Source organism: Archocentrus centrarchus, chromosome 23 (assembly GCF_007364275.1).
Source record: "Archocentrus centrarchus isolate MPI-CPG fArcCen1 chromosome 23, fArcCen1, whole genome shotgun sequence".
NCBI classification, from domain to species: Eukaryota; Metazoa; Chordata; class Actinopteri; order Cichliformes; family Cichlidae; genus Archocentrus; species Archocentrus centrarchus.
Genome location: NC_044368.1, coordinates 22,047,738 through 22,070,567, shown reverse-complemented (window position 1 = coordinate 22,070,567; position 22,830 = coordinate 22,047,738). Strand labels below are relative to the sequence as shown.

Sequence of the window (22,830 nt, the reverse complement as noted above, 5' to 3'; positions counted from 1 at the left end):
TTACAAGCACTTATTACCATATTTTAGTCATTTGGTTTTTTACGGGTTTGGAGCTTCATTCAGATGTAACCAACGGCAAATACTCAAAGCTGGCGGGTGATGGGGCACTCAGATTTTCAAACTGTGACCATGCACATCTGTTGAACATAATGGAGCTGCTGTGATTTATAGTTGCTACATTACACTGCATTAAGTTATGGAGCAGATGACAAGCAATAGATCCAAGTCAAAATGCATGCTCTGTCTGACTTAGTAAGGACAAATTCATTGGAAAGGTGGAAAAGTCCTAGAACAGAGAGGACTATAATTATCCGGACTAAAAGATATTTCTGGAGTATATGAAGCATTCAGTTCGATTAAGTTTGATTTGACAGAAAAAATGCCCATCAGTGGCCACAGGGTGATGATATTAAATGGTATTCTGGGGATCATCACTAGTCCAGAAAAATCTGTCTTCTAAACAAAATTTTAAAATGTAAAAATGAGCCCATCTTCTCATCTCCTTTCAGACCCCTATAACCCCAGAGACTTAAAATTATACACAACATGCTTCCCTCTCTGCAATAAAACTACCACTAACAGCAGCAGCAAACATACTCAAGTATGAACCACATGCCCACCCTCTCCTCCGCATACACAAAAACGCTCACACAGTTAATGAGTAGACACGATTCAGTAGTTCTCTGTCATCAATGTGTTAGCGCCTCCAACCATGCAGTCTGTCATCAAATGTGAAGACACAGAGCGGAGAAAAGGGAGGAAAAAGAAATCACTGCAAGGTTTCTCTTGAAAGAGATCAACTTTGCACATATTTCAAACATGACGATTGCTGATCATTTCTCTCCTGTGCTTCAATGACCAGCTGCCCAGTTTACCAATCACACTGTAATGTGTCATAAAACATGCACGTGTTCATCATTGACTCCAGGAGGTCTACGGGTATGTCAGCAGGTAAGGGCTAACACAGAAACAGACAACCATTCACACACACATTAACTCCTATTGGCAATTTAGAATCACCAATTAACCTAACCCCACTAACTGATGGTGGATTCGAACCCAGGACTTTCTTGCTGTGAGGGAACAGTGCTAACCACTGCACCACCCTGCTGCCCAGTTCTGGATTTGTGGATCAAATATTCATCAGGAACAGGTGCAGCAAGCAGTTAGATGAAGGCTGCAAACTGCCAACTCCTCCACAAACTAACAGACTAACGCTTTTTATGACTTGTTTGGCTGCACTGGAAAGAGTGCACAAGTCACTCCGCATTTTAAGTAGGTGCTCCCAGAATTATTGCATATGAAGTATTAAACTACACCTGCTGTTTCCAACAGTAAGTGTTGTGAGGCCAACAGTGACTCAAAGTATAAGGGTTTTAATGTCATCAACTGTCACTGGAAGCTACTTTTACTTAAAAGGAGCAGCTTCTCGTTTAAGTTCCTAACACTGTAGTATCTGGTTGACTATTTGCCTTAAGCTTGTTTGTATGGGTGGTTCCTATGGAAGCATTCAGAATGTGTCCATGTTTTGATAAAATGAGCCGCTGCACATAAAAACTGTATAATTTCTTTATTCCAGAAAGTTTTGCCTCCATCTTTCTTTCCTGTAATGGCCCTACTTTTATCAACCTAACCTACTTCCTGTATTTCCACAAACACCTTACAAACAACACATCTCCTCTTAGAAAACTTCCAAATATTCCTCTTTTCCATTTTGAAATACTGTGACTTGCATCCTTATTTCTTCCTCAGAAACATCAACAGTTTCTTTCATATCCCACGTCTGCCTTTCATTCATCTTTATTTTAGGTTTCTCTTGCTCTTGTTTTTGTCATGGAAAAGGTTTTTAAAAAGGTGTCAGCTCATCTGATTCCCTCTATTGCTTCAACTGAACCCCCCCACCTGCAGTTGGTGCCTCTTCTCCAGAGCTTCCAAATGATCTAATCTGTCCTACTTTCTTTCCCTGTTAACCTCCTTTCACTTTCACATACCTTTGCATCATCTCCTGCTATTTTATGTCTTCCCTCATCCTCTCCAAGAACTCACTTTTTTTCCTCTCTCTCAATATTTTCACTTTCACTCAACCAAACCCAATTTTTTTTTCTTCCAAATCCCCAAAAGCTGATTTCTTATCTTCCTCCTACACGGTTTTCCTTTAGGGTCTCTTGCTTCACCTCTTCCTTTCTTAAAAACCTTGAATGATGTCATTCTCCAACCATTTTTAATCTTTCTTTCCTGTGAATTTTCCACACATCCTTCCTTTATTTCCCTGCCTCTAAATAGTTTTTGACACATCACCACATTTCTCTCACTTCTCGTCTTCCTTCTCTCCATGGTCATTAGCAGCTTTGCCAAAAGGCAAACAGAGTATAGCAGCATTATGCAGTGCATCAATGTCCTACTTAACTGGCCTGCTTTTAGATCCAAGTCCTTCTATCTAGGCCAGGGTCCACTGTGAGGCTCTACAGGTCCTCTAGTGATTCACTGCCCACAAAAACTAAGAGAAGGCCTGAAATGTAAAAGGCCTAACATTGCATGGAACACACTGTTGGCACAGATCTGGTTATTGAGATAAAATCAGTTAAATAATGTTTGCTTAATATCTGTCTGGTACTTGAAGGCGATCTTACAGGTAAAGAAAAATGTATCCTTAGAAAAAAATTTGAAAGTGATTATTAATAAATTTAAGAGTCAGTGACCACCCCGACAGGCTTTGAGCTAAATGCTTGTGTCAGCACGCCAAGATGCTAACAATGCAGTTCTAACGTCCAAAAGCTTAGCAGGTAAATTTTTTTAAGTGCTCATCACCTTAGTCATCTTCAAACCTCATCAATCATCAGCTCATCCAACATGCCACAGACAGACTCACAACCAGGTCCAAAAGGAGAGAACACATCTCACAGGTTTTAAAATCCTTCGCTGGCTCCCGTTCCATTTTAGAAAAGGGTTTAAAACTTTAAGGATCACCCCAGCTATAGAATATAAAGCTGACATCCTACAAGCACCAATACAACTCGAGATGGCCTATATAAGAGTCAGTCACAGAGTTGGCCCACTCTAAAGGTGCTATCACATAGCAATTATAAAAAATTGCTCCTGGCTTCACTCTTCAGCTGCCTCATGACTCTCTGTTCAAGCTTTAAATATGCAGAACAGCGCTGCTATTTTTTTATTCTCACAGAGATAACTCACATTATATGTGAAAATATTTGTTACATATGAAAAAAAATTAGATTTTATTCATCATCTGTGTGGATGTCTGTCATGAAATGAAGTGCACCTTTTCTTAAATGAATGGTTACATAATAAATTGTATTTACAAGTACTTTATAACAAAAATAAACAATAAACTTGGACTGCAGCCAACGACTCAGGAGATCTTCAGGGGAGAATAAAGACAAAGTGGAGGCAGACTCAGTCAAACAGACGGGATCTTCTCTGGAGAACCATCTGGATGATACTGAGGTCAATCTGTGAAAAACACTTAACTAGAAATTATTTGATCAACTGGATGTTTTTCTTTATTAATCAATAAAGGAAAAATCTTCAAACTCAGCTGAAAAAAAATGCTAAACAGTAAATTCCAAAGGATCTCTGTAAATACATTTTTGCTATCCAAACGTCCACTCAAAACAACAATATTCGCTTTACATAATACAAAGAAAATGATCTGAACAAACTGGCTGTAACACAAGGGTGTGTTGAAAACATAACTGCTTATCTAAATGTCAGTTGCTGCATCTTACAAGCTTCACTATGTGCTTCAGTCCTCATGTATTTAGGTCCTTTTCTTCACTGAATATTCAGAATGGCCTTGGGTGAGAAACTGGGACGCCTGGTTTCTCCGTCCCGTGAATCATCTCGTCACCCCGTGGGTTGTCCCAAACCCGACCTTCAAATCTGCTACTGCTCTGAATCATCCCGTCATCATCTCACTTCCACCCGTCAGGATGAGACACGCCACTACAGCTTGACCGCACTGAGTGAGTTCACACAGGAAACTGTGTCACATTTGACTGAGTTCCCCTATCCAGCTGTCACTCGGGTAAAACGCAGACCTGCTAAGGGTGGTGAGAGAAGCTGGCTCATGGGATTAACGCCCAGAACGCGTCTGCAAATGTGAGGAACAAGTGTTGAAATCTCAGGATTGTGACACGTTTCCTGTTTGCTCCTGGATGCCATCTGCTTTTCTACCACTCACTTCCTTCCGTTTGTTTGTGTGTTTGTGTTTGTGTGTGTGTGTGTTTGTGTTGCATTCTCACCCAGGCGGCTGCCGTGGCGCGGCATCACCATGAAGGACCCCAGGGTGCCGCCGATGACACTGTGTGGCCGGCGCAGGGGCGGCTTCTTGAAGGAACCGGTGTACTGGTGCAGAAAGGAGTGCATGCTGTGGGAGGTGGGCGGACGGCCATTCCTCATGAAGGGCTCTGAAACGCAACAAAGCTACTGTCAAGACGTCAGATTTTATGACACGCAGACGCTCTGCAGAGGGATCACAAGTCTTCTGCTACAAACGTGGAGCTCCCAAAAAAAAAAAAATCATCTCTTATTTTCTTCAACCTTTCAAATGTGTTCTTTATTTGAGATGCATACTACGCAGCGGGGGTTTGTTTAAACCAACAGAACTTTATTTAACATTTAAGTCAAGATGCAGGCATTTCAAGAAATACCAACCATCAGCCTCGATTATGGAGAGATGGGTAGAAATAAACATAAGACGACATCAAATATTCTCCAGAGTTATGTAAAGCTGCAGTAACAGAGGAACAGACCTATGCTAAGCAGAGAGAATGCTTATTCCCCATAGACTACTTTCTGACCCATCTATGCGTGTTCAAGTGTACTGGTCTCACTCCTCTTATGTAACTTGATAGAGGAAGGCCTTTACAGCTGTTACTGACACACATGCTGAACTTGCTCTTCATCAGCTTCAGAGATTCATAATTTAAATCCCCCTGAGATCCATCAAGATACAAAAAGCTCTGTGTGCTTCTAGTTTTTACACGTCAGCTAAAGGGCACGCACAAGAAAATACTGTGAAAAATCAGCCTGGTGGAGTTTTCTACGCTGGTGCACATCTGGCACTGATTCATACAAACACTTTTTCCAGCTTGAAATCTAGCTATAACATTCCCAGGATTTGGAAAAAGAAAAGGTGACTACAATAATATTAGACTGACCGTTGTCCTTGGTGCCCCCATCTTCGATGGTCATTTGCTCGGCCAGTTCGGACAAAGACTCGTCGATGGTCTTACTGGGGCGGAGTGTTAATGACAGACGCTTCTTAATCCTCTTCATCTTTTCCATAATAGGGCAATGTACGGCCTGTAGGACACAAAGAATCACACGGTCAGCTTTAATTCAGTGGGAATGGGCAAAACACACATGTACAACATTCAGAAGAATGCTTTCACTGCTGCTCTTGTTATTTTGTGCATTCTTGTGCAGTGTGGAAGGTTTTGTGAGTGCTCATACAGTCCAAAATATCTTAGCTTATGAATAACTCAACACTGCTTTTAATCCAATATTCATTCACTCTGCAAATGCTTGAACAGTACATGAATAAACCATGAAAGAAGCATGAATAAAGGATGGCCATCGCACACTTGAACACAGCTGTTTTCACTTACACACAAACACTCACACATTCAAACGAGAAGAAATTAATGAGCTCTCACTGACAGAGTCAAATCAGTTTGCCCACACAAAAACCACGCACGTCTGCAAGCGCATGCCAGTGTTGTTCCAGACGAATAGATCTGTGTTGACGCAGCAGTCGTTCAGGTCACAGGAAACACCTTGCTCAATCTGCCTGAAGCCAGCCCGTGTTCATTGTGTCACTGTGTTATCGCCTCGTGTGTGTGTGTGTGTGTGTGTGTGTGTGTGTGTGTGTGTGTGTGTGTGTGTGTGTGTGTGTGTGTGTGTGTGAGGCTGGCTGAGCGGAGGAAATGCAGTGAGGAAGCAGCAGCAGAAATGCCCCGCCCAAGCCGCCTGACCCTCGCCACAAAACAAGCTGACCCCTGCCGTCACCATGCCGCTCTTTTGGTTTCTCTCAAGGTCGTTGGCTCCCTTCATGCTCATGAGACACCATCTGCCTGCCTGCTCTCACACAGATGCACACCTTTTCACCAATTTGTCATTCATGATACTGCATGTTGAAAACTCACACCAACACACAACCATACCCTGTTTATTAGATTCTGCACACTACAAACATCTGTAGGTTTGCAGCTTTGTGTGGAAACTAGGCATAAAAAAAAGAATGTATAATGTGTATTTGACACCACAATGATATGACTTGTGATCAATGAATATTGAAATGCTCTGACAGATGTACATATGGGTGTTTTTTTTTTTTTTTTGTGGTTGCTGAGAGTTAAAAACATTTTGATCTTGGGTGTAACACTGATCACTTTCCCAGCACAGTGAAGTTAGGGGCAGGACAGCCTTTACACCAACCACCACATCCTACTTCTACAATGGAGCAGAAGTTAGTACTTCTGATCTCCAAAGCTGTTTTCTCACACGGCCCACAACAGGAAAAAGTCAGTCTTAGTTGCTTTTGCATTACTAAAGATACATCGGGTGAGGGGGTTGCCGGGATAAAGACTGCAGAGGGGAAGACATGTGGCACCCACTTGCTATCAGTAAATGCTAACCAACAATTAGCTGTGCCATCTGCACATCACACAGCCTTTCTGCTAAGGAAATGGCAGGTTAAGGCTGGTGAATGTCAGATCTGACTCAAGTATCAATATCTGGGGCAAATTATATTACTGACAACATGCAAAATAATACTTTTAGGAAAATGATTTTACTGTGGGTCTACCAGGTAAGCAGCAGCCAAAACCACTGCACCTCCAAAGCTCTCTCAAGTGTTCCCAGTTACAACAGATGCCTTCATCCAACAAAAACACTTCAGTGGACACAGTTTTCTATTTTATTCTGCAGCAGTCTTTGAGCTTCATCGAGGATGCTTCCTCTGTCAGTCTCGTTATGTTTGGACTCTTGTTTGCTCTGCTTTGTTTGGGTATCGAGGTGCACACACAGAAACTGAAAGGAGAAAGCAGTTAGGACTCTCACACTGTGCTGAAATTAAACAAGTGCAAAAATTTTCCATACCTCTTTTTTAAATAAATTACTTTACTAATAAATACCAAATTTATGTATTATTAATTTATAAAAAAAACAACAAAAAAAACCCGCTTTGCTTGGGAGGGCCGCCCATGTATACTTTCTGGTATTTGGTCTTAGTATTGGACAGTTCAATTTCTGGCAGCCAGCTAGCTCTGGAAGTTTCCATCTACTGCTTCACTGCAGGGCTGCATTTTTGGCATTATCAATGTCATTCAGCTGCCGGACCGACTCCAGCTCCATCATTCTGGATTGCACCTGGCAGCCTTGTTCTGCTCTGGAGAACTAGAGGTGAGCTAGGGAGCTCTAACAACAACTGCAGCAGGTGGAAAACTGGAGAACTGGGACTACTTTCATTAGCAGTACAAGTTGGTACATTTGGCATCACTCAGTGAGGTGAGGAGCTTACTGGAGAGGTAACTGAATACTGTTCTGTTAGTTATTGTTACACAGTATATATAGCAGTATTTATTCTTTAGGAAAGTTTGCCCATGCATGTGTGTAAGCACCCCTTGTCATACTGCCACAAATCATATAAAATTCTGTGAAGGATGATTCCTAACATCCTTCTCACTGGTCCAGGATCAGCGTTACATTAGCTCACAGTGGCCGAACATGACAAGAGATATTAAAAATAGCTGCTTAACTGAAACAGCAAAAAAACTCGATACATTTCTGTCTTCTTACACCATTTTATGTCACACACATAACAGCCCTTACTTAATTTCCTTACATAACATAAAGATGAAACACACACAAAAGTAATGACAACAAACAGAAAGAAAAACAAAAAATGAAAAAAATACCACCAGCAATTACTATTTGCTAAAAAACATTACTAACTGGACAAATGACCACTGAATTAACTAGACTACAACAAGTTCAAAGACATTTTTGTTCTGACAACTTATTTTTATTTCTTTTATTTCTTTTCTGCCATCATTCCATGATGTGTGTGAGCTGTACAGTCTTTAATCATGTGCGATTAGCCTCCTTTTCAAGAGGAAGGAGTGTCACGCTGGCCCTGGTGGCCCAATCAGATGCATGACTGCAGACACAGGCCCACAAAAAGGAATCAGACTGTCCAGTAAAAGTAAAATGTCCACTTAACTAGGCTGAAAATCCAGCTAGTTAAAAAAAATAAAATTACAATGCATAAATAAAATGACTGCGTTGGGAAACACTCACACAAATGCATTCTCTCCCTCATAAACACACTCACAGTGTTATGAGATAAGCGCTCTTTGTCTCCCTTGCAGAGAAGTGCAACAGAGCTGGGTTTTATCTCTGCAGCAAACCAAAACAAAGAGGCTCATGTGACGTGTGTGTCTGAATCTGTGTGTGTGTGTGTGTGTGTGTGTGTGTGGTGTTCAACATGAAAAGCTGCACAAGCAATCTGCCAGCAATAGAAAGACACTGAGGGAGAACTGAGCCCCACAACTCGTTTTCTCTCTTTTTCATCATCAGCATCGCCAGAAATTCTCTCTCTCTCTCACACACACACACACACACACACACACACACATTTTGACCCACATTCCCGACATCCCCCATTCCTCTTGGATGCTTCCCAAGTGCATCCAAGGTAGTCTGGAGGAGGGGACTTCAAATGACAGGAAGGTGGGAGGGGGAGCTGGGGACAAGACCTAATTACTGGGCTAATTATTACACTCTCACTTCTCTCCATTCCTGGTCTACCTTGCCTTCTTGTTCCCTTCTCTTTGTTTTCCCTCTCCTTTTTCCCCACTTCATCATGAGAATGAGGTAACAAAATGGAAAATGTGGCTTTACATTTGATTTCAGAGAGATGTGGGTGAAAGTGTGAATGTGAAGAGGACGAGGAAGAAGAGTGGGAGGAGATGGAAGAGGACAAACAGGGAGAGAAGGAATGGGGAGAGAAAGTGAGTTTATTTCAGTGAGCGGAGCCATAATGGAGCCTTTGTGTTTGGTTAAGAGCCATGAAATCACCCAAGTGACTGCAAGCATGTACAGTACTGTTGAGAGATTCACTGGAGGGGGGGTGGTCGTCCAGTCTGAGATTAGGTTTTGTTTCAGTCGTTACATTTTCTGTGTATGACAGGTTTGGGAATCAATTGAGTGTTCCCCAAATCCTGCTGGTCATAAAGTCCATGTTCTTTGTAATTACACAATATTTATTCGCTAAAAGGACGTTCTCCCCAGATCCTACCTAATTAAGCTTACACAACGAGTGTGTGCTTTTCCTAAGCTTTTAACTGTGTGTTACATATACTAGGGCATCCTGCTGTGTTAAAGGGGGCATGTGCTTATTTTTGAGCTCTGCTAGAACAGCTTTGCATGTTTCACAGTCTAAAATATTCTTCATCTATATTATAAAGGGCCTTCGAGCTGTTTTAGTTCCAGTTTCCTGCTGATTGGCTGCCACACACAAATAAAAAAAGATTTGAACAGTAGGGGGGTGCAACCTGAGATGACCATATTAGGAGTATCCAGTCTGACATCACAGAGAGCTAAGAGTAGAAAACACTGTTTGAAATGGAGCATTTAGCATTTGCCTGAAGCCTGGGCTTTTGGCACACAGGGAATTCCTCCTACATACAGACATGAATTATTTAAAACTTTGGCCATATGAGGCACTGAATAAATCTACATATGAGACAAAATAAGGAAAAGCATAATAGACCCCTTCTAAAACTATCCCAATTGGTCACTCTTTGTCTATCAACAGGCATTGCAGCACAATCCCAAATGTACACATCCTGCGTACACTGATTGTTCATCATGTGACAATGTGCTCTTTAATATATATATAAAAAAAAAAAAAAAAAAAAACCTGACATTGACATTTTCCAGATTTAAAAAAATAAATCAGCTGACTAATATAGAAGCCAATTCCAGCATGAAGTCACCTGGTAGCAAACGTTGAATTTCTCTCAGCTTTCAGTTCAAGCAGCGTGAGCAAAACAAAGCAATATATCTGAAATTCGGCACCATGTGATGTCACCCCATTCAAAGTGAATGAGAAGAGAGAGCACTGATACCTGAACCCTCCTTTAACACCCTCGACCACTGTCATCTCGCTATCTGCAAACATAACATTTTCAAGATTTCAGTTCATTTGTTTTCAGTGCCACTTGGTAGCAATGCGTGGATCAGCCACCAGGGGCAGCAAACACCAACAGAATTGCAACTTTTTTTGCAGCACATTTACAGCACAACCAAACTCAGGATTTAATGAGGGTTCATTTAGTGATGTCGCTGTTCCTGTTATTAATGTTTGTTCCCCAATTCATGAAGACACTGACTGCATTTCCCCAAAGTGAAGCAGTGTTCTCAAAGCTATCGTTTTAAGAGTCCTTTGTTTCAGCTGAATTAAAATCCTAATTAAAAAGGGAAAACAAACATACTCACGTATAAGGGGAAAGTGTCCAGTTTTTAAGTCTGTGCACATGAGCTGATGTACAAACACCATCAAATGCTATTCTTATCAGCTTGTGTCAAAAACAAGCGATCCCTTAATACTTCTCTCAGTTCTATAAATGTTTACAGACGTGACAGAATCAGAGCAGGAACAATGAACAGAGGGAGAGTTGAAGAGAAGGTTAAATAGTCACTGACTCTGCTGTCTTCTCAAAAGGAAAAACAACAGTTAACATTGTTAAACCCCTTGCTCAAAATAGAGCTTCTCATATGAGAATCACAACTGCTTTGAAATAGATAAAATCATCAGTTACTTTTTTGGAGAGCGGACACGAAGGAGCCAGGACAGAACAGGGCCCGAAGGGAAAGTGATCTCACGTATCAAACAGATCTGCTTATCAATGATTAAGTTTTATTTGTGGTTCATCCCTCAAGAATTATTGAGTCACTGTGTGCTTTTGGGTTTCTGTGACAAACTGGCTCTTGACCAGGGCATTCTTACAAAACAGAAAGTCTCAGTGAGACTTTTACCTGGACACAGAAGTGATAATAAAAAAAAAAAAGAAATTTGCATTGATTTGACGTAAGCAAAACAGCAAAATCTCCCCTTAGAACACCAAACATTCAGATGTATCATCCATCTTTTTTCTTTCCCCAAACAAATGCTTGTGTTCAAAATTAGGAATGCGTACGGTGACTAAAGTAAATGATTAAACATTCCCGCACTTGCTATTCAGCATCAGAGAAACCAGCCAGTAAACAAGTTATTCATATTTAATCCACTGCTCAGAACCATCCATTTGGGGCTTTTGAGAACAGAGGCTATGGCTGTTTTTTTTTTGTTTTTTTTTGTTTGGAGACCATATTAATCATTAAACTTTGGCTGGGTGGTTAATTATAAATTATTCTGTTTAATTTTCTTCTATATGGACTTTAGCATTTACAATAATAATTATAGCCAATTAAAAGCTTCTGAATATTTCCAGTTTTTAAAAATAGTTTTTTTTCTTCCCTTTTACCAAAAGCATATTAAACTGTGACCCAAAAACTAAGGTCAATATGCATCTTAAAATGCTCCTCAACAAATACAAATACTCCTCTTTTACCTCCACTACTGCAGTGTCAATGCTGGTGCATAATTTAGAACCGTTTCTTGCATTTCCACAGAAAAAAGGATTGAAGCCTTTGCCAAAAAGCAGGCAGAGCCAAGGCACCACAAAGCTGCTGTGCTGACAGTGGGTGACATTTGCTAGAAAATACAGTACAGAAGCATTTTAGAACATTTCTTTAGTCTTATAAATGCAAAACAGTGTCTTGTATCTTCGGTTTAAAAAGCCAGAGATGCTGATGAAAGTGGGAAAAAAAAAAAAATCTAGAATCATCCTCACGCTGTCAACATCTGAGACTGTCTGACTGATCACACATTCACCGCACCTTCAATATTATCTAATACTGCGTCTGTTTCACAAGATTTCCTTTATTTGCAAATTGTGTAATAATTCAATTGACGGGTGACATCTATCTGGCTCGCTGCTCCATTTCTCCCACATTTGCAGGCTGCTCGCTGCCTACACAGCATGGAAGTCACAGCTTTTTGCAGGAGATGGTGACAAACACAATACTCAGACCAGTTTAGATGAAAAATTACCATCAAGCTAAAACAAAGCTTACAGGCGAAACCCAACCTCACACAGGTGCTGACTTTTCAGTTTTCTTCGTTTAGAATTTCAGGATACGAGCTGAGTGTCTGGTCTGGTCTGCCCCGGGCCTGCTTACATCACTCATATCTGCAGATCACAGCAGGGCACACAAAGACACCGGGGAGTTTCCCCTCATGTTGCTATCCACAGTATTCCTGACTTCGCGCCACTACCCATAATTCATAGTTTCTTTTACCTGGCCTAAATGGTACCACATCGGAGGTGGAGACATTGCAAGGATGTTTTAAAAAGCAGCGAGGTAACAGTGCCTCACCCATCACTTGTGTAAATGACATGAAATTATGGCCCAAAGTCAGCTACATCGACATTATCAGTTACCTTTTTTTTCCCGAAGGTGTTGATGGCGGGGAAATCGCGTAATTATAAGAGCACCAGATTACCTTCAAAGCAATAAAATCAATAAAGTAATGCTTAACAAACAGGGCAACGTTCTTTTCTGTAGAGCCGAGCCAGCGCATGGGCCAAGCTAAGCGCTTAGCATGGGTCATGCTAAGGGAAAGTGGAGCGGTGGAGACAGTCAGCTGTACTTGTATCGCGGGAAATCATGTAGTGATGCTGCAGCTATTCTGTGGAAGGTATATCACTGATCTGGATATCAGAGTGTTCAGATCACTGAAACAAACACTGGACTGGCCGAAAGCTGTGATCGGGGAGACACGCAGCTGTCATCTTGCTAACTGCTACGTGTTTACATGAAGGCAGGCATTGTTTAAGCTTTGTGTAGGCTGTATACTGTAGTGTCACGCTATAAATAAAATAACGTAAAAAAATAAGAGGCTGTACATTAAAGGAAAACTTAAAACATAAGGAGAAAATACAGTAATAGGATGTGCAACTGGGTAGTTTAATTTGGGGGAAAAAGAACAAATTTACAGAATAAAATCATTTGAAAAAATGTACAGACTGATGTAGTGACAACCAACAACAGCACAAGTTGAATCCGAGCTCATGTTCCAACTAATAAAGCCGCCTGTTACAGCACAAAGTAACGGAATTTTGTCATTAACTCTGGCTGTAACTTTGGGTAACCGGAAGTATAAAACCGAACAGCGGAAGTAGCAGTCTGTCATGGCAGCCTACGTGTGCTCTTCCAGAAACCCGTGGATTGGATGAAATATACAAACAGAAAGCGGAAGGTGCATTTATTAGATCTCGTCGTAAATGGCTTGAGGAAGGTGAGCAGAACACTGCATATTTCTTCAGATTAGAGAAACAGCAATCAAAACACAATTCTATACGATTAAGTATCGATGGTTCAGTCACTGAAGACCCAAAAAAAATTGCTGATTTTTGTGCTAGTTTCTACAGTGATCTTTACTCCCTTAAGGATGCCTGCACCTTTTTCGAATCTCTTCCCACTGTAAATCAAATCTCCGAAGCTCACAATACTTCTTGCGACGCCCCTATTTCAATAACTGAAGTCATTAATGCTATTAACCAACTTAAAATCAATAAGTCACCTGGAACTGATGGTTTTACTGCTGAATTCTGTAAGCAGTTTTCTGATAAACTTGCCCCATTTGTAAAAGAAATGATTGTTGAAAGCATTAACCGAGGCTCCTTACCCCCAACCTTAAGTCAAGGCTTAATTACACTTATTCCTAAACCCAAAAAAGACACACTCTTCTTAGACAATTGGCGCCCAATCACACTTTTGAACAATGATTATAAAATCTTTGCTTTAATATTAGCTAATAGACTGAAATCTGTACTGGACTCTGTCATTGATGAGAGTCAATCTGACTTTATGAGAAACAGACATATCTCTAATAATGTAAGGCTGGTCCTAGATTTACTAGACTACTCTGAGCTTGTTCATGATGATAGTTTTATTCTTTTCTTAGACTTTTATAAAGCCTTTGATTCCTTAGAACATAATTTCATAATGTCAACACTCAATATGTTTGGTTTCGGCCAATTCTTTTGCAAAGCGGTTCAATCCCTATACACCAATGGAAACAGCTCCATTAAATTAAGCAGCGGTACCTCCCCCAGGTTTGCATTAAATCGAGGGGTCCGCCAAGGGTGTCCTCTCTCTGGTCACCTCTTTTTACTGGCAGCTCAACTCCTCAATTTACACATTAAAAATAGTCACATTAAAGGTATTAATGTTGCAAGTAAAAATATTTTCATCAGTCAACTGGCAGATGACACCGCCTTATTTCTAAAAGAATCTGCTCAAATACCTGTTGCAATCACCACTATTCAATCCTTCTCCAAAGCTTCAGGTCTCTTCCTTAATCTTAACAAATGTGAACTGCTGCCAATCAATAATTGCCCTTCAGCCTCTATTTTAAATATCCCTGTAAGAACCTCTGTGACATACCTCGGTATCCATATTACCAAAAACGGAAAATCCAGATCCAACCTAAACTTTCCTCCTCTCATTGAAAAAGCTCAGAAGGTCTTTAATCAGTGGTTACAACGAGATTTGTCATTAAAAGGTCGAGTTCTAATCACCAAAGCGGAAGGCATGTCTCGACTCACCTATGCCGCTCAATCTTTACACGTTAATAGCTCCATCTGCAAATCTGTTGACAAAATGCTCTATAGTTTTTTATGGAGAAATAAAACTCATTATGTTCGGAAATCTGTAGTGTTAAATTCATACGGAAAAGGTGGATTAAATTTCATATATTTCAGCTCTCTCAACAACACCTTCAAGATAAATTGGATAAAACAATACCTCAAAAATCCCACTTCCATCTGGAACTTCATTTCTCATCACATCTTCTCACAGCTGGGTGGTCTGAAATTTGTTCTATGCAATTAAAACATCCAAAAGATCCCAATCAAACTGTCTGACTTCCATCAACAGGCTTTATTGGCGTGGGCTCTGCTCTATAAACAATTTTTCTCAGCAAAGATGTTACATTTGGAACAATTCCAATATTTTTTATAAAAACAAGTCATTATTTTACAGTACATGGTTTAACAATGATATTCTACTTCTCAGTCAGCTCTTTAACAAGAATGGTTCATTATACAGTTACTCCGAATTCCTTGGAAGGTACAAGATTCCCATCAGTCCAAAAGAATATGCTATAGTATTTGATGCAATACCTTCTGGTCTTCGTATGCTATTTAAATCCAACACTCTCTCTCCACCCCTCATACTGTCAAATCTAGACCCAACCCAGCTCCCCTTGGGCAAAATCTGTTTTTCCTCTTATAAAGGCTCCAACTCTAAAATCAGATCACTGTTTCAGGCAACTCTGGTCTCCTCCCCCTCTGCGACCTTCTATTGGAATAAATTTTTCCCTGATGTTGACTGGGAAAAAGTTTGGTCTCTACCACAAAAGTTTCTTTTAACAAACAAAACCAAAGAAGTTTCCTTTAAACTGCTCCACAGGTTTTACCCAGTGAAAGTGTTTTTAAACAAGTTTAATCAAGACATAGATGTAAATTGTTCATTTTGTGAGTTACACCCTGAAACCGTCTCCCACTTATTTTGGTCTTGTGAATTCACTTATAAATTTTGGAAAGATGTTAACACATTTGCTAATAAGAATATTTATCAAAATATTTGTTTATTTTATCACAATATTATTTTTGGATATTTCAGTAGTAAAAACACTGATGCCTTCTTTCTCATAAATCTCATTTTATTTGCTGCTAAATTTTACATACATAAATGCAAGTTTTCAAATCAAAAACCTAAATTCTTCATTTTTGAATCTGAGTTTGAAAAATATATTACGTCCTTATCCCAAATACAAAACAAAAAGGCTCTCAAGACAATATCTATCTGTAATACACTTAATGTTTTTATCTGAAAACCCTCTTGTGTCCACTTATTCTATTTATTCTTTATTTTATTTATGTTTTATTTTACTTCTTCTATGTTTTATTTTACTTTTCTTTCTTGTTTTAATTGTAAGTTGCTGTATAATATATGTAAGTTCGTGTTTATAACTGTATCGTTGCTATTGTTCAATAAAGTTGTAAAAAAAAAAAAAAAAAAAAAAAAAAAGAAACCCGTGGATACATTACAATCAAAGTACCGCTGTCTGTCTTACATGACGTACACCAGTAAAAAGACTTCAAACACCCATGAAAGGGTGTCCCATCCCTAAAGCCTACAGGGTGGATGAATCCCTACATCTCACTAAAACCACCATGAAATCTGCAGCTCTTTGTTTTGGAGGCTTTTAAGTACCAAAAGAAAAAAATAAGTTCAAGCTAAAGAATTCTGACCTGCAAGCACAGTGTCACTGCAAAACTATTAGCAATGTCATCCGCCTTCAAGCACCCATTTCAGCTAAAGCCTACTGAGTACAGTCACAAGTATGTGTTTGTGTGTGTTCTTATAGGCTCACAAACAGAGCATCAGTGCTGCTGACCAGCACAGTGGGCGCTTTTCACTGAAAGACCCTTTGTTTTGTTTGTCAGAAAACTGAAAAAGGAGCTTCAGCATGACTGACCCAGAGGGCTGAGCTGAAATAACCCTGTATGTGTGTCTGCAAGTGCACAAAAGCCTGCAACTTTAATATGAATGGGAAATAGCCAACGACCATGAGTGAAAGCACGCCTTTGGGTGATAAAGTGATGTAGGAGGAAAACAGGAACGAGTGAGAAAGAGAAGTGAGACTGAGGTTATGAAGTTTTTCTAGTTGACACCAGAATCACCCACATGGTCATTTGCATCGCTAACTTTGATGCGCCATCACAACACTGCTGAGTAACTGAAAGAAACTAGCATAAAAAACAGAAAATCGCCTCTGCCATGTGATTAAATGAGTCACACTGTACACTGTGTACTGTGCATTGTGTCTGAAAGTGCTTTCATTTACATCAAATGTGACATAGGACTAAGTCTACAGGTATGCTTCGCTTCCACCTCTGAAAGACTGCACACAGTGTGAAGTGCTCCAAGTTAAATGTCAGCATTTTTACAGGTTCTCAGTAGCAAAATTAATATGTTAATAGAAGATGCTGTGTACAATTTAGCACAGTAATGTGAACATGTGCTAGTAACAACTTAGAAGTGCATCTAAAGGTGATGGGAATGTCACAAAGTAATGGCAAAAACAATAACATGATGTTGGGGAGAAAGAGAAAAAATGTATCAAATTTCATGACAAGCCCAATCCAGCCAATCATTACTGAGATATTTCAGTTGAAGTGCGAGACCAACTTACCAACAGAGTGAACAAAAAGTGCCAAAGGCAGTAATCTGCTTTAATTAGGACTCTTTTTTAAAAAAATATACAAATACAGTCTCTCGATGCAGAATTAGAAATTATTATTCATATCAACACAGTTAGATGGTGCAATAAATAAAGTTTTCTCTAGTTTCACTGCCCTCTCGACCTGCACAGACAGGATCCCACTTTCCCTGAACCTCATCTTTGTTTTTCTGCAGTAATGTGGGAGACGCAGCTCTGGTGCAACAATGAAGAATAACTTTGAAGTTTGAAGTTGTCAGCTAAATTAATTACTGTAGTTTGGATCCAGACTACCGTATTTTTCGGACTATACGTCGCTCCGGAGTATAGGTCGCACCAGCCAAAAAATGCATAATAAAGAAGAAAAAACATATATAGGTCGCACTGGACTATAAGTCGCACTTTTTTTTTTGGGGGGGGGGGGGGGGGGGGGTGATAGAATCCGAGACCCAGAGCAGAAATTCCATCTTGAATGGCAATTTAAAATAATAATGGATTAAAGAACAGGACAAACACGGTTACGCCTACGTTATGCTAACGTAACACATTCAGCTACATGACGCACAACGAACACGTGTTCGGTATGTTAACGTAACATTAAGTTATTCAGATAACCATAGCATAAAGAACATACTAACAAGTTAACCAAACCATCAATCCATTGAATTCTTCATCCTCTGTGTCACTTCTAAACAATTCCGTACACTCCGTAGATGAAGCGCCGCTTCCTCTTCTGTGTCGCGTTAGTCAGACTCGTCGTCAGCTGCAGTTCCAATTATTCCAGCCTTTCTGAATCCCAACAGGATGGTTTGTCACTGAAGCCCATGTTTTCTTGATCCATCCAATGACTTCCAGGAAAGTTGGGTGGCGCATTCTCCCAGTTGCCGTTAAGCTGTGCTCTCCATCCATCATCCACTGCGCCCACAGGTTACGCAAGACTGCCTTAAAGCTGCAGTTCACGGAGATGTCAAGTGGCTGGAGTATTTTGGTTCATGTGTTATAAATGTCACATATACGTCGCTCCGGAGTATAGGTCGCACCCCCAGCCAAACTATGGAAAAAAAGTGCGACTTATACTCCGGAAAATATGGTAACTCATTAAAAAAAAAAAACACAAACAAAGCCACGTAATAGCACAAACTAACCAACAGAGGCAGCAGTACTGTGTTTTGGGTCTGGAGCTTTAGAGCTTTACTTCTTTGTTGGAAAGAGCTGTCTGACTGCAGGTAAAGAGATGAAAATGTTCTCAATATAGCATACACTAAAACCAATATTGATTCTTTTAGGTGGCTCTAATCTGTTTTGCTGCTTGCTATTCTCCTGTCTCCTTGGGGTCTTACCTACTGCTTTGAACTGTAGGTAGCACACTGACTGTAGATTAGAACCTCATGCCTCAGTGCTAACCCTCCAGACAGCGTGAGGAGTTGAAACTCTGCTGCTGCTTTTTCACACAGAAGAAAAAAGAAAAAAAGAAAAAAAACCCCAAATGTTTCAGAAGGTTTGACATTAGGATGACTTCAGGATTCCAACTGGGGCGGACCCAAACCAGGAGGGATTTTATTTATGTCTTTAAATTATATATATATCTGGAATAGGACATCCTTGAGGAAGACCTGGACAATAGTTACTACCTTACGTGTGTCAGATTTACATAAAGAATGAATGTCAGAAACAAAAAATACTTTCCTTTTTTACACAAGAACAGTAAAACAGCTCAAATAAAATGATCTAAACAATGACCTAAACAAATACATGATCGTGAAAGCAGAGTGAAAAAACAAGGAGTGGACAAAGAAGAACAGATCTTGAGGCATAATGGGCGAGATGGGAGGAATGAAGATAAAGATGGAGAGGAAGGGCGCGCTTGGAGGCAGGACGTTATTTTTAGGTAAAAAAAAAAAAAAAAGAGCTGCAGATCTCTCAGCTGAATACACACACACAAACAAACATATGTTAACACAGCACATAGTGCGCCATTACCCTGTAGCTCTTTTTGCCACATGACAAACACAAACACAAAGCCCACAGGCCACAAAACATACAGGGAACTCAGCTGACAGGCAGACACACACACACACATGCACGCTCACGGTTTGACTGCACGCCCAGACACTCCAGTGTCATCTGTTTGCAACAAGAGGAGGGTGAGAGATTTTGGCAGAGGATTTGTGAAGATCTATCCACATGGTTTAGCTGTCATATCCCAACTTCCCCCAGACTATGCATCTTAGGTGATGTCAGTGAATTAATTATGGAGTTAAATATATCACACATAGTTCTTACTGCCTTGTGCATCGCTAAGAAGATGATCCTCATGAACTGGAAGACAAAAAATAAACTATGTATTACTCAGTACAGAAATTTATTAGTAGATCATGTTAGTTTAGAGAGAATGTCTGCTTCTTCTAAAAACAAATTGGAGGAATTTGACTCTCTTTGGTTCCCACTGCTCAGCTCCATTACTTAGTGGGGGTGGTGGGCTGCGGGCTCTGCTCCTGATGTGCTTTGTGGGGGGGTGGGGGGGGACTCCGGGGGCCTGGGTAGCTGGTAGCCTCCTGGGGCTGGGGTCCTGGGGCGACCTTCTGGTGATGTCTGTGTGCCTGTCCTGGTTGATGGTGGTGGGGGCTTGGATGGTGCTGCCTTCGGTCCTGGGGTGTGGGCGGGGTGCTTGGGGGGGTGGTGCCGGCCCTCGGTCGGTTGGCTGGTCTTCCCTGTATGGCTTGGGGGCTGGGGTCTGGGGCCCCGGCACTGGGGCCGCGCCGGCTCCCGGTGGGCCCCCCCTGGCGCGGGGGGGGCCTCTGCTGTCCCCGCCGCGCCGCCGGGGGGGGTGGGGTGGCCTGACGTCGGGATGTCCGGTCTACGCGTTTGGGGCCCTGGGGTGCCTGCATTGCAGGGGGGTGGGGTGGGGGATGGGGCCGCGGTGGGGTGGTTGGGGGGGACTGGGCACTGCATTTCCATGCCCAGGCCAGTATGTCCTGTCGCCTGTTTGTGTCTATTGTTGAGTGAATGGGCATCTAGGAGGAGCGGGCCGCCCTCTGCGGTGGGGGCGAGGGCGCCAACCTCGGGTGCTGCAGTGCTCCGGGATGCTGTCACCGCGGCCCCGGGCTCACCTCCCCCTGCCCTGTGCTGGGGTGTGGGAGGTCGGGGTGCCTATTGAGCCAGCGGCCAGCTGGCTCTCTTCTTCCAGGATTTTTCCTGGTCATATGCCCCCCCCCCCTCCCCCTCCCCATACACAAACACACACACACACACACACAGAATACACATCACTCACAGATGTAGGATGGAGAGGCCACGTGGAGAGCTGCACCACCACTTGCCTCTCCGTTTTAATTGCACTTTAGTCATTATAACTCACAACACATACACACTTACACCCTGATACACATAGGACCTTTGGGGCAGGCATGTTACTCAGAGGTTGATGAGATGGGCCGCTGAGGTGGCCCCACTCGGATCCTCGTCACTGTCTGTCTCCAAATTTTATTTGCACTTTAGACATGGAGGGTTTTGGGGGGGCAGTGTGGGCAAGCGCTGACGACCAACAGTTGGCGCTTGTGGCATAACTGTCCCCTCAATTTTAACTGCACCCTATACACCTCATTCACTCACAAACATTAACACATAGACCTACACGTTGGGGAGGAGGAGGGGTGGATGGGTCATCTTACACCCCGATTTCTTGCGTCTCGCCCGGGGTAGGGGTCGGGTGGTTCCTTGGGGACCGGGCTGGTGGCGTCCTGGGGTCGCTGTTGGCCCTGGGGTGGTTTCCACTTGCCCCGCCTTCAGAGGGTGGGTAGCTATGGATGAATGTGTGTCTTTGTGTATTTGTCACCGTCTCCGTGAGTATGGGTGGGTGAGTGAATGTGTATGTATGGCATATCTGTGTGTGGGTAAGTATGTATGGGCATGTATGAGTATCTGTGTATAAATGTGTACACGGGTGTCTGGGTGTGTTTGTATGTATGGCTGGACCTGGGTCTGGGCCTTGTGCCTTGCCTCCTGGCCGCTCCTTGCTGGTTGCCTCCTCCCCCCTACCCCCCTGGGATGGGGGTGCCTCGGGGTTCCTGGGTGGGGCTGGGTGTTCTGGCGTGGGTACTGGCCTGCCCCCCTTGGGGGTGCGGTGCGGGGCTGCGTTGGCTTCTTCGGCGTGGGGGGGGGCTCTGTGGAGGGTCGGGCGGTCCTTGGGTGCCGTGGGCCCGGGAGCCCTGCCGCCGGCCAGTGCAGGGGGCTGGCCGCTGGGGGGGGGCTGGCTTCTCATCGCCTTGGGTTCCCTGGAGCCCTCGCTCCTCGACTGGGGGGGCTCCGTCTGAGACCACCCTCTCCCGTCTGCTGGGGTAGGTGTGCGGTTGTCTTTGGACTGAGTGGCCGGGGGTCTTCCTGGCCCTTGGTGGGCTGCTGGTGGCCTGGGGTTCTGGGGGCTTTCCGTACCTGCCTCTGGCTTCTGATGGGTGGAGCTGCAGCGTTTTGCCCTCATTGGTAAGTACGTTCCATGACACAGACACAAACATGACACAGACACAAACGCCCACTCAATCACAACTCAACAAAATTGTTGGTGTGCGTAACATGCTTTGTTAGTTTTGTTTTTCACACACAAATTTATTTTTGCAAGTATTGATAGTATTTTTTTTTATATGTTAAAGTGATGAAGTATCTGATTAATAGACTTGTGCTCTTTCCCCTTTTTTTTTTTGCTCCCTTTCTCTCTCCCTTTTTCTTCTCTTTATTTTCCTCTTCTTCAGCCTGTCAGCTCTGGCTGTTACATAGTATGTGGAAAAATAACTCAGATAAATAAAATAAAGGGTTAAAACAACAACAAGAAGAGCCTATTGAGAACCTATAGAGCTCATCTTGAAATAGCAAATATGTTTGGCACAACAACGCATTCAGATCACAGTTCTGCTTGCAAGATCTACCAGACATGACAGGCTAAAAAAAAAAAAAAAAAAAAAAAAAAAAAAAAAAAAGAGGAGGGTGAGCGTCAAAAGAAAAACACATCGCATGTGTCCGTATGCCTGCGTAGGGAGGCGGGTGAGCTTGAGGTCACGCCAAAGGCAATACACTTTATCCGTTTTCCCATTACAAAGCGAAGATCGCGTGCAGGATAGATGATCCTCTTATCAGTTGCTCACACCGGTACTGTAATCAGTCCACTCACACTCTTGGTAGGAAGCAGAGCCATGAGCAGCACGTAGACTGCTCTGGTGCAGTAACTGTATACAGTACAACACACACACACTGACGTAGGCAGAGCACAGAATGGCTTCAAATGGACCACATTTTCCAGAGTAGCAATTTTATTTTTTATTTTTTAAACTGGATTAATCAATTTTTACTAATTAATTTTCATATAAAAGGAATGAAAGTACCAGATATACTATAAAAGGGGTTCATTATAGTAATGA

At 42.1% G+C, this 22,830-nt stretch overlaps 1 protein-coding gene across 1 annotated transcript in view; it reads right to left on the bottom strand.

Annotated features, from left to right (window-relative positions):
• cdk17 (cyclin dependent kinase 17) overlaps nt 1-22,830 on the bottom strand; it is a 48,559-nt gene that overhangs the window by 14,681 nt on the left and 11,048 nt on the right. Inside the window, exons 2-3 of the mRNA XM_030720027.1 lie at nt 5,181-5,325; nt 4,263-4,427 (exon numbers count right to left, since the gene is read on the bottom strand). Of these exons, the coding sequence (XP_030575887.1) occupies nt 4,263-4,427; nt 5,181-5,307 (292 nt within the window). The 5' untranslated portion in view covers nt 5,308-5,325. The remainder of the gene's footprint in view (nt 1-4,262; nt 4,428-5,180; nt 5,326-22,830) is intronic.